A 12242-nucleotide genomic window follows, 5' to 3' on the forward strand; every position below is an offset into this window, starting at 1 on the left:
AGAGAGAAGCAAAGACCCAGAAGAAGCCTCTGTCCAAAGGAAAGAGGAAAGAACTTCACCCAGGGCCATCATTTCAAGCTGAGTAACTTCAGTACACCCCAGTGCAACTATAAGGGGCATGAAACACTAGCTGGGGTGCCTGCAGGTCTGGCCAGGGCCAATTGTCAATATAAAAGCCATCTCCAGGAAGGAGTATCTCTCCTCAAAAGCCATGTCAGAGTAATAGAAGAAGCAATTACTCCACCAGATGACAAGACATTAATGTAAGGAAACTAGAAACACACACACACACTCACACACACACACACACCAACACACAGAAAAGAAAAAGAAAATATGATACCACCAAAGGAATACAATAATTCTCAAGTACCAGACCCCAAGCAGCAGGAAACTTGTGAAATGACTGAAAAAGTATTCCAAATAACATTTTTTTTAATTTTAAGCATTTAATTCACTTTAATAAAAATAAAATAAAATGAAATGAATATAAATGAAAATAAAATGTCATCTTATTGAATGTCCTTTAGAAATACATAACTAAATTCTGCAGTTCTCAGTGATGTCCTTTCAACATGAAGTTTAATTATGAAGCTATTCTTTAATTCATTCATCTTTCAATATGCCAGTTCAGGAAAAATGTCTGCATTTGCAGGACTTCTGCCAGAGTTGTGTATTTTAAAGTTAAAAAGTGCAAAGACTTGTTTTATCCTAGAATATTCATTGCTTCTGGGTTGGTATATCACAATATGGCACATTTTCCATAAGAAGGTCTTTCCTAGGGACCAATTCTGAAAGAAAAACAAAAAGAGAGAATAATTAACATCATTAAAGTTAGAATTAAATGCAAGTACACTTATTTCCCCCTAAAATTTATAACAGTAAATCTTCCAGAGATATTTTATTTCAGTTGATATCTAAGGTGGAATCCTTGATTCTAAATGGAGACAGTTAATAGAATGCTCATTTCAGATGATATAAAAACATATACGACCAACTTAACTCTTGATCATTTATTTATGTAATATAACTAATTAAATAACTGAACAGAGTTCAGCTAAACACATTATTGGCCATATGATTACTGATTACTGATAATTAAAACCATCAATTGGAAAATCTGTTTATATTACCTACTGTAGAAAAAGCTAGACTGCTCTCCTAATCTAAAGATTCCAAATTTTATAGAACAATGGTTCTTAACTGAGAGTGTTTTGGGTTGCATACTGACTGGAAAATGCTACTGGAATTTAGTGGGCAAGGGCCAGGGATGCTAAATCTCTTGCTATGTGACAGTCTGGCACAGTAAAAAACTGTCCTGTCCAAAATGGCAACAGGGCAGCTATTGAGAAACAACATTAAACAACCACAAAAAACTTTGAGTCCTAGGTAAGACATTTTGCTGGAGTCAAGAAAAAAAAGCTCTTAAGATAGAAAATTCTGAAGAGATATATTATTTCGCCTTCTTTTCTTCGGAAGAGCTGAACCCAGGTGAGCTGTCATGATCAAAAAATGCTCATACAACATTCTATGAGATAACTTACCTATACTCTTCAAAATATCATGATCATGCAAGGCAAAGAAAGACAGAAACGGCTCCAGATTAAGCAGGACTAAAGAAACATGAGGACTAAATGCACTGTGTGATTCTCAATAGGATCCTGGATCAGGGGAAAATTTTTTTCCTTCTGCCATAAAGGGCATCATTAGGACAAATGGAAAGATGTGAATAACAGTATTATACCAATGTTAATATCCTGGTTTCATGTGACTGGCCGGTTAGCTCACTCGGTTAGAGTGTGGTGCTGATAACACCAAAGTGAAGGGTTTGGATCTTCATACTGGCCAGCTGCCAAAAAAAAGAAAAAAAAAATTCTGGTTTCGTGATGGCTATGCTATCTACTCTAAGTGAATAATTATATAATATATGCATGTATTGAAACTACACACTGTACCCCACAAATACGTACAATTAAAATTTTTTTTAAAAATCCTAGTTTTGATAATTATATTGTGGTTCATTAGAGAATGTCTTTGTATATTTAGGAAATATACATTGAAATATTTTACAGAAATATACCCTAAAGTATTCTCCAGAAGATCTAAACCCAAGTGGGCAGACATGATGTAAAAAAGGCTCATTTTGGTGTACAGTGGCATTATGTCTGTGCAATTTACTCTCAGAAAGTGCAGAAAAAAAAAAATGAGGGAAGGATGATAAGGCACATGTGGTCAAATGCTAGCATTTGTAGAACCTGGGTAAAAGAAATTGTCACACCCTTCAACTTTTCTTAGACCTTTTCTGTAAATTTAAATTATTTTCAAAATAAAAAGCTTTTTAAAAAAAAATCACTAAAACAAAGTTAACCCAAAGGAAAGCTGAAATTCTCACTTAATAAAAAAAGAACTGACCTGACTAAAAATCAAAGGAAAGCTGAAATTCTCACTTAATAAAATAAGAACTGACCTGACTAAAAATGTTAGCCAAACAGTAAATCTGTCTTACTGAAATGAAAACCAGTTACATAAGTATTATTTAACCATTGTTTATATTGTTTCACTTGCTTTTAACAAATCTTTGGAGGTTTCTTCAGAGAGTAAATTATAGTGTAGGTTTTAACTTATTAACAATGGCAATAATTTGTTTCAGTTATGAAATATATATGCCCTAATATAAACCTTTAGTACCGTAATAACTTCGTATAGCATACATTCTACGAAGTTATACGAAATGATCATAGACTCATTATTCATTACAGTCCAAAACTGGGAGCAACCCAAACAACAACAGAAGGATAAACTGTGGTATGCCCAAACAATATTCATAATAATGTTGCAATACACAACAATATAGATGAATCTTACCAATATAATGTTGAGAGAACAAAGCCAGACATAATAGTAACCCATATGAATCCATTTATATAAAGTTTAAACACTATTATATAAAGTTCAAAATCTGTGGTGTTAAAAGTCAGGATAGTGGTTATCCTTGTGGGGAGGGGTGATTGGCAGGAACATGAAGGCATGAGGGGACTTTTGAGATGCTGGTAAGGTTTTACAGCTTGATGTGAATGTTGGTTATCTGGATATTTCACTTTGTGAAAATTTACTGAGCTGTACAGTTATAAATTGTGCATTTTTCTGTTTACATGTTATACTTCAATAGTCTACTTAAAACACAAAGCCTCTTAACAATTTTGAATGTCATCTTTTTTTGTTGTTGTCCTCAAAGATACTTTAGGGAATGAAAACAAAATGTAATGTAAAATGAGATTCTCCCGAAGCCCCATCAGAAATCTCAAGGTATAATGGAGGATCCTCAACTGTATTTCCATTTCCTATAATCCCAATTCTTCTGAATTAAAATAACTAGTTATAGAGTAAGAGGTAAAGAAACAGAATTAGTCTAGGTAAGTGATAATGATGCCAGAAAAATTAAGAATCCCAAATAAATATGATAGAAATAGTCATACTATCTTTTGTAACTATAGTTTTACAATATAACCAGGGGTTAAGATAAACAAGAAAAAATAAATTTAAAAAACTAAAAAGAAAAAAAAATTGGTAAAACAAAGCTTCACAATCTGGCATTTTTAGACTGTGGCCTTAAAATCTATACAATATATATATCACATTGCCTGGCAAAATCAAGCTGTTTTACTACTCAGCATTAAAAGTGCTGCAATTGTTCAGTATTTTAAAATACACTGCAGTCAGAGATCATTTTTTCTTTAATTTTACTTACGGAGTGTATCGTGGTCTGTGTGAATACCTTGAATGACAGATGTTCTTAGTAACAATTCAACATCAGAACCTGTTTTCATTAGCTGTTAAGAAAACCAAACAATAGAATAAGTCCTTTGAGTATTTCATATGAATGTACTGCTGTTGAAAACTATAGTTTTCCTACAATTTCTTTTTTGGTAATACTGCTTTTCCCTTTTTATAACCATTCCAAGCAGTATAGGAAGCTCCAATATGTGCATAGTTTTGAATTTTACCCATCCACTCTACAATTTGTTTCAAAAGACATTTACAGCATTTTGTTATAATATGTATTTTTAAATGTGTTTAAAATGCACATTTGTGGAGCAAGTGTATTTAATCTTTCTTTCATAGAGTTGGATGATCTGAACACTAGAATGAATATGGGATTAGGAGTTAGAACACTTGAATTCCAACTCTGGCTCTGTCGTTAAGTGGATGGCCTTGGGTTAATCCCCTACTCTCTTTGTGTTTCAGACTTCATCAAATGCACAATGAAGAACTGGACTAGAACAGCAATTCTCAAAGCTGTGGACCCCTGAGGGACCTTAAGACCCTTTCAGGGATCTCTGAGGTCAAAATTATTTTCATAATTGTAAGGATAATGTAAGGATACTGTAGGCACTTGAATGTAAGGATACTGTGGGCACTCAAGCAGAGGGGGAAAAGCATTCCCTAGCAATATGGCGCCCTTCTGGGTTCTTCTCCACAGTAAACAAGCCCACCGGCGCCAACACTCAAGCCCACCCGCGCCAAACCTCAGCCAGTCACAAGTCAAGGCTCACTTCCTGCCCAGCCCCGTCCAATCAGCTACCGCCCCGTCCACCCCCTATCAAAACCCAGAACGCAGCTCCCTATAAGCGCAGTCCTTGAATAAAGTGGAACTTCTCTGGCGAACTGTCAGCTCGGGTCCTGTCGTCTTATCAGCTTGGGTCTGTGCACCCTTTCAATAATACTACAGCATTCTACCTTGTTTGAGTTGTGAGCAGAAGAGCTTTTTCCGTGGAAATACCAGTTTTCAATTGAAAGAACCACTAACAAACTGATTATTCATTCGTAGCTATTGGCAGACATTTTCTTGAAAAACTGAAGTAAGTGTATCACTTCAAGGAGAATAATTGATGGTATTTGCTGACAATGATAAAATTGAAGCTTTCAAGCAAAAATCAGAATTCTGAAGAACTTGTATCTGCCATGGTGAGCTTGACAGCTTCACAGTAAAGATTTAATGTCCCTTAAAGATTTTTCTAAGATGGATATTAATATTAATAGATGTAATTTTAAAATATTATGTTATGAACTATGTCAATATTTGGAATATTTGTATTACTCAGTGAACCTGTATTTTCTTTCTTTCTTTTTTTTTTTTTGTGACCAGTAAGGGGATCGCAACCCTTGGCTTGGTGTTGCCTGCACCGCGCTCAGCCAGTGAGCGCACAGGCCATCCCTATATAGGATCCGAACCTGTGGTGGGAGCGCCGCTGCACTCCCAGCGCCGCACTTTCTGGAGTGAGCCACGGGGTTGGCCCGAATCTGTATTTTCTAAATCACCAGTGCATGATGTTACAATATCATGCATGGGTGAAAAATCTATTCAAAGGTAGAGAGATTAAAACTCATTGGTCTCCTAAATGAGCCCGTGAAGGCATGTGAGAGAATAATATCCCTGGAAGAAGCAACACATAAAGGCCCTGAAACAGGAAAGTCCTTGGTAAGTTTAAGAACCCTCAAAGAAGACACTGAGAATGTAAGAGTGAAGGGGATGTGGTACTGATACAGGAGGTGCTCAATTTCTCTGGGCCCAGGTTTCAGGACATACTCTGGGTTTCCAGCCATTGCCTGAGCTCTCAGGCCCCCTCTTCTGAGCTCTGCCCTGGAGGAAAGTTACTGTTGCCAGTTAGACCTATTTCTAGCATCAAGGGGGTGGGGGAATGAGACCACAGGGGGCTGGCTTATGCAATCCAGTGGCTGGGCATGCTCAATAGAGAGCACAGAACATTCTGGTGCATGTAACTGGGAACGACCCCCTCTATTTAAGTGTTCATTAGATAAACTATAAAAGCCAAATCCCAGCTTAAGGCAGGGTTATTGTTCACTTTCTTGGTGGCAACCTGCGCTTCCCTGACTGCAGTATGTATATTTGACTTTGTGTCTAAGTTACTTTCAGCAAGCAGCTGCTCATTCTCTTGAGCCAGCCTGAAACTTTGTACTGAACTTTATGTTTTTCTTGCTTTTGTGTTAGACTTGATGTTTGCACTGAACTTACTTTTATGTTAAAATTGGTGTGGGCCCTGCTCAGTCTCTGGAGCTATGCGCACTCTCTCTGTGGAACCTGTATTTCTTATCTATTACACTCGTTCTCACTTTGTATTGTGACTCTGCCTTGAATTCTTCCCTGTGGTGGAGTCAGGAATCTGGTAAGAGGGCTGGGTGGGTTGAGGCCAACTAACAGGCCCCTGAGATGCTATCTCCAACATCAGAACAAGTTGAGGTGGGAAGGTAAGAGGGCTCAGATGATACACAGTCTTGAAGGTCATGGTAGACTCTTTAGATTTTTCTTTGAATGGGATGAGGAACCATGGGGGTTGTGAGTAGAAGACCGATGGGATATGCCTTTTTAAAAAAGGACTCAATCTGCCTTTAAAAGTATTGAGAGTAGCCTGTAGGGAGTGAGAATGGAAGCAGGGAAGCCCATCAGGAGGCTGTTGTAACAATTCAGGGAGACATGATGGTGGCTTAGGAGATAATGATGGAGAGAATGAGAAGTGATTGAATTCTGGATATATTTTGAAGATTAAGCCAATAGGATTTGCTGACAGATTGGACGTTAAGTTTAAAGGAAGGAGAGCAGCCAAGAAAGAAAGCACTAAGGTTTTTGGTCTCAGCACAAAAAGGAGGGAGATGCCATTAATTGACATGGAGAGAGCTGTGGGAGAGCAAAGCCTCACCTCCTGACACTTGGAAAGGGGCTTGGCAGGGTAGAGAAAGGAGAAAAAAGTGGGCCTCCTCACACACTGGAGGTACACAAACTGAGTTAAGTCCTAGATCTAAGGCTGGAAACAAGACTAGATGAGGAGCAAGAGATTAGAGGAGATCCGAGGGGATGAGCAGGAGGTGGTCTGGATGAATCCTGCCCCCCCCGCCCCCCAAAAAATCCATTGGTCTAACAGATAACAGAATTCTATATTGCAATTAACCTTTAAGAAATTACCATTTGTCATGGTGTACTATCAAAGAATATTCACAATTACCTGAAAAGGCTACTATATACTTCTACCATTTTCTAACTATATATCTGTGTGAGGCTGAATTTTCTTCATATACTTCAACCTAAAAAACATACTGCACCGGACTGAATGCAGAAGCAGATATGAGAATTGACCTGACTTCTATTAAGCCAGACATTAAAGAGATTTGCAAAAATGTAAAACAATGCGATTCTTCTCACTAATTTTTTTTGAAAATAGTTATTTTTCATAAACATTGTTATTTAATAACATCTTGTGGGTTTATTATTATTCTAAAATGAATTAATACATATTTTTAAAAATTCTGTTTAAATTCCTAATATGGTAAATATTGATATAAACAGCTTTTCGGGGTTCTCAATTTTTTAGAGGGTACATCTTCAGACCACTAAGTTTGAGAACTGCTAGTCTAGAGGATGCCTAAGATTCCTTTTTGTACCAAGACTTCATAAATCCTCCAATATGTTACAATGTAATGATCTAAAATCTACTCAGTATTTAATACTTAATATTTGCAAAGTTGCAGAAAGTACAAAATACACATTTGAATATAACACATACCCAATTTCTAGATTGCTTAATGTTAAATTAATGCTCTGATAAGTAAAATAAATTTGGGAGTTCATTTTCCCAGTTTATTTGATATAAACATACCTCAAAAAAATCTTTAATCATAATTTCAAAATTTAATTGTTACCATGTTATTAATCAGTTTACTGACTAGCAAATAGTACAAACTTCCTCATATACCTTTTAACTTCTCAAATAATGAATTGATTACACTGTCATTTAATTTCTGCCATGAATAAAAATTACATATTCCCTGTTTGCCCTATCAAACGTTTAAGCAAAATCTTTCCTTTTTTTATTTTATAGAGAGAGAAATTCTTAGGCAATCTTACTTTGTCTCATTAGCTTGATTATTAAAGGTATTTGCTATTTCAAAAATAGTATGTTTCTCTACTACATGTGGAAATTCTGTTAAACATGAAAGAATTTCTTTAATTTGTACCTTCCTTTTTACCAATCCTATTCTCGGACTCATAACTATACCTTCAAATAATTTTCTAGTTTTTGGAAAATTTCTTTCTTCTGAAAATTTCTTCTCTTCTGAAGGGTCTTTTCCTTACCTTTATGCAAAGATAGACACAGGAAGCTCAGGATAGAGACAATGTGTATATGCCAGAATTCATGTTATACAGGAAAAGAATCACTGTGCATTTTTTCAATTAACATGTACTGAGAGTACTAGGAAGCTAACAGACTAGTGCCAGTAGAGCATCTTCAACTAGAACAAGTGACCAAAATGCAAATACAGAAGGCAAAGCAAGAATAGTTCATAAACTGTTTGTGGCTGTTATTGCCATTGCCAAGATAGGAACTGAAAGAAAAAAAAATCTAACTGCTTAGTTGAGCTTTAAAAGAGAAGTTCCCTCTGTAATTCTGAGTTACTACAACACTCACTCTCCTTAGCTTCAGTCACTTGCCTTAGGTGAAGACAGAATTTCTGTGGGTTTCTGGGTTGGTACAGTTGCTCTTACTTTGACCATGGGTACTTCCATGTTCTTTTCACAGGGCAACTTGTTGTCTTTTGGGTGTAGGCAGATGACCCTGAGGAGGTGAGCCATACCAAATAAGTGAAGGTTATCTACAGTTGTGATGGCTTTAACTATCAAATAATGGGTTTTATTACATATAATTCCTCTATTTTCATCATTTCCTCTTTGCCAAGAAAATTTGTAACCAAATAAGTGAAGGTTATCTACAGTTGTGATGGCTTTAACTATCAAATAATGGGTTTTATTTCATATAATTCCTCTATTTTCATCATTTCCTCTTTGCCAAGAAAATTTGTAAGAGTTTTATTGTAATAAAAAAACTCAATTACTGTACCTCTTCTATTTTCTTAGGAGAAGTCTCATTTTTATTACTTTTGAATTCTTCATTTATCTTTATTCTGGCTGCTAGGGAGAGAAAAAAAGATATATATATATATAGTTTTTTGCTTTTTACATTTATAATTCCTATCCCAATAACTTACATGTGATTCATTATGAATGACTACTTCTCTTGCATAGGAAATGGTTTTCCCCCATGTACAACAAAGCACAAGAATAAGAAATTTATTAAACTCTCTTGGAGAGCTTTTGACAGGTTGGCAAATTCGAAAGTAAACCTAATATAAACCTTTAGTACTCTAATACTCTTTTTCTTTCCCGCTTTTTACTCCCAAATTCATTTGTGTACCAATGGCTACTGAATTCTAATAAATCCAATTTAATGCTTTATTTCTATAAATCTAAGAATTTAGGTTTAAATGTTTTTTTAAGATTGCAAAATTCAATACATACAAGTGTGTTCATCTATAGACACACACACAAATAATTAAAGATACAGCAGCAAAGAGGAGATATATATATAATTTTGAGTGACTTGGCTGACATGTAAAGTGAGTGATAACTAAAACTTTTGTACACATACATCACTGAGACTTTGGTATCATTACAGCAGCATAATTTATTCTAATCTGACTGGACTTAATGTGTTGTTGTAAGCACTTAATGAAACAATCCACATAAAGTGCTTAGTAAATATATAATGTGTTACCTGATCTTATAATTATTTTACTTAAAAAATTTAAAGCAACAAAAATATGCCATGTTGATAGAGAATAGCCATAAACCCTTCCTTCTATACCTGATACACTTCAATATGTATAGTGGTTAAGAGTTTGGGCTTTGGAATCAGAGTGCTTAACCTAAATCCCAGCTCCACCTCTTACTAAATATGATGTAGGGCAAATCTTTTCAGATTTTGCCAGTTTCCTCATCTGCAAAAATAGGGATTATAATAGTAACTACGTCACAGAGATGTTCTGAAAATTAAATCAGGAGTTTGTGTGAAGTACAGATAATATGACATACTTTAATATTTAGGAAATTATTTTTGGTGAATTACAGAAACTTGAATTCCTAGGGACAAGGGGGACACTTTTACGTAGGTGCCCTCTTAAGGAGGTTTGGAAATGTATGAAGAGTGAAACTAAACATGACTAACACAGAACCTAATCTTTAGAGCTGTGATTTCCAGATAAGATAGGACAGAAACTACTTAAAACAGTGAGATACTAAATTTGGAGTCATTTGGGATCAATTCTCTTTCACAGCAGCTGTGATTTCTAGACTGACACAAGGCATTAGCAATATGGTAGTATCTGGTCCTAGAGAGTGTAAAAATTTGATTATGTAACAGAGAAATGGGTTTAATAGCTTGAACATGAGGCAAGCAATGATGAATACTGAAAATTTGTTTCTTTTTCAGCTTTTTTTTTTAATGAAAACTTGATCTTTTACATTTTTTCTTTAGGTAGCTACTATTCAAAGAAATGTAATGTAAACCAACCTTTATAAAACATAACAGGGCTGGCCAGTTAGCTCAGTTAGTTACAGTATGGTGTTTATAACACCAAGGGGAGAGACAGGTCATTCCCTAAGATGGCTCTTGGCCATAGCAGGGTTTCTTGGATAGATCAGCAGCTATCTAAAGAAAGGACTTGCTCCAAAGGGGTAAAAAATGTACTTGCCTTCTAATGCTCTGGCATCATTTTTAAAAACTTGTTGTCTGGTCCTGTGCAGTGTTTTAAAGAGCTGTAAAACCTGTTAAGAAAATGAGAATTCAGACCTTGAAAGAAAAAATTTCACGTTTTACATAATCGTATTAAAGATTCAACAGTATTCCTTTTCTGTTTGTTTCTTAGACTATTTTTCAAAATAGCTGGTGAAAACCCGGGCTTGCTAACATAACTTTCCCTTGATTATTTATCTTTAAATTAAAACAAAATTTTTTTTTTCTGGTGGCTGGCTGATACGAGGATCCTAATAACCTGTGCTCTAACCAACTGAGCTAACTGGCCAGCCCCCTAAATTAAAAAAAAAAAATTAGCTTTATTTACAAAAATAATACAAAATTATTCGAAACAAATAAAACAATAGAAGGATGGCTAAAAAGATAATTGGTTAGTCCAGCTGCTTAGAGTGTGGTGCTGATAATTCCAAGGTCCAGGGTTCCATCCCTGTACCAGCCAGCTGCCCCACTCACCCCCCAAAAAAGTAAGTAATCCTTTTGCCAAAAACCAGTCTGCTAAGGTGTCAACTTTACCAAGGTGGTATGTATTTGTTCTCATCTTTCTCAACATATTGAGGCTTTCATCTGCTCTTAAAATCATACACATACAAAACCATGAACTTATTACATCTTTGCCTTCAGAAAGGTGTAATAAACTCAGAAGGAAGATGTTTCAGATAATTTAGGCAAGTTTAATTGTGATTTCTAAAAAGAGAAGTCGAATACTGAGTTTTATGAATATTGAGTCTGTCTATGGGAAAAACTACAACAAAACAGAGAAAAGAGCCTGGCATTTTGGTAAAAGACACATTGTGAAGAGGCTTTAGTGACAGGCTGAGGTCACCTCACACTTCTCAAGTTCCCAGAAGAAACAGTTTAAATGACTAAAAGTTAGGTATACAAGGGTACTTCAAAAAGTTTGTGGAAAAATAGAATTAAAACTTAATACAAACCTTTCCATGAACTTTTTGAAGTATCCTCATATATCCAAGACAAATGAAAACACATTCACACAAAAACTTGCACACTAATGTTCATAGCAGCATTATTCTTAATAGCCAAAAAGTAGAAACAACCTTAATGTTCATTAACTCATGAATGGGTAAATAAAATGTGAAATATCCATATTGTTGTGGCTTGAATTGTATCTCCTCAAAAGAGATGCTGAAGTCCTAATCCCGGGTATCTGTAAATGTGACTTTGTTTGGAAACAGGGTTTTTGTAGATGTAACCAAGTTAAAATGAGGTCATTGGGGTGGGCCCTAATCCAATATGACTGATGTCCTTATAAAAAGAGGAAGATACCATGTGAAGACAGAAACACACAGGGGAAAGACAGTCATATGAAGACAGAGGCAGATATTGAAGCGATAAAACAGCAAGCTATGGAAAAATTGACGGCCAACATCAGAAGGTAAGAAGAAGCTAGGAAAGATTCTACCCAGAATTTGTTTTGGGTATACACCTACTAGTAGAATTACTGTGTCTTATGATAACTGTATGTTTAACCTTTTGAGCAACTGCCAAACTATGTTGATTGTGTCAGGGAGCATGGCCCTGCTGTCATCTTGATCTTGGATTTCTAGCCTCCGGAACTGAGAG

At 35.6% G+C, this 12242-nt stretch overlaps 1 protein-coding gene across 1 annotated transcript in view; it reads right to left on the reverse strand.

Annotated features, from left to right (window-relative positions):
• Nucleotides 1-565: 565 nt before the first annotated feature.
• The window catches only part of LYRM7 (LYR motif containing 7), a 14532-nt gene continuing 2855 nt past the window's right edge, over nucleotides 566-12242 (reverse strand). The window contains exons 2-5 of the mRNA XM_008576245.1: nucleotides 10600-10672; nucleotides 8910-8980; nucleotides 3749-3830; nucleotides 566-791 (exon numbers count right to left, since the gene is read on the reverse strand). Coding sequence (XP_008574467.1) covers nucleotides 721-791; nucleotides 3749-3830; nucleotides 8910-8980; nucleotides 10600-10672 — 297 coding nt within the window. The 3' untranslated portion in view covers nucleotides 566-720. The remainder of the gene's footprint in view (nucleotides 792-3748; nucleotides 3831-8909; nucleotides 8981-10599; nucleotides 10673-12242) is intronic.

The sequence above is a fragment of the Galeopterus variegatus genome, unplaced genomic scaffold, assembly GCF_000696425.1.
Source record: "Galeopterus variegatus unplaced genomic scaffold, G_variegatus-3.0.2 Scaffold1314, whole genome shotgun sequence".
NCBI lineage: Eukaryota > Metazoa > Chordata > Mammalia > Dermoptera > Cynocephalidae > Galeopterus > Galeopterus variegatus.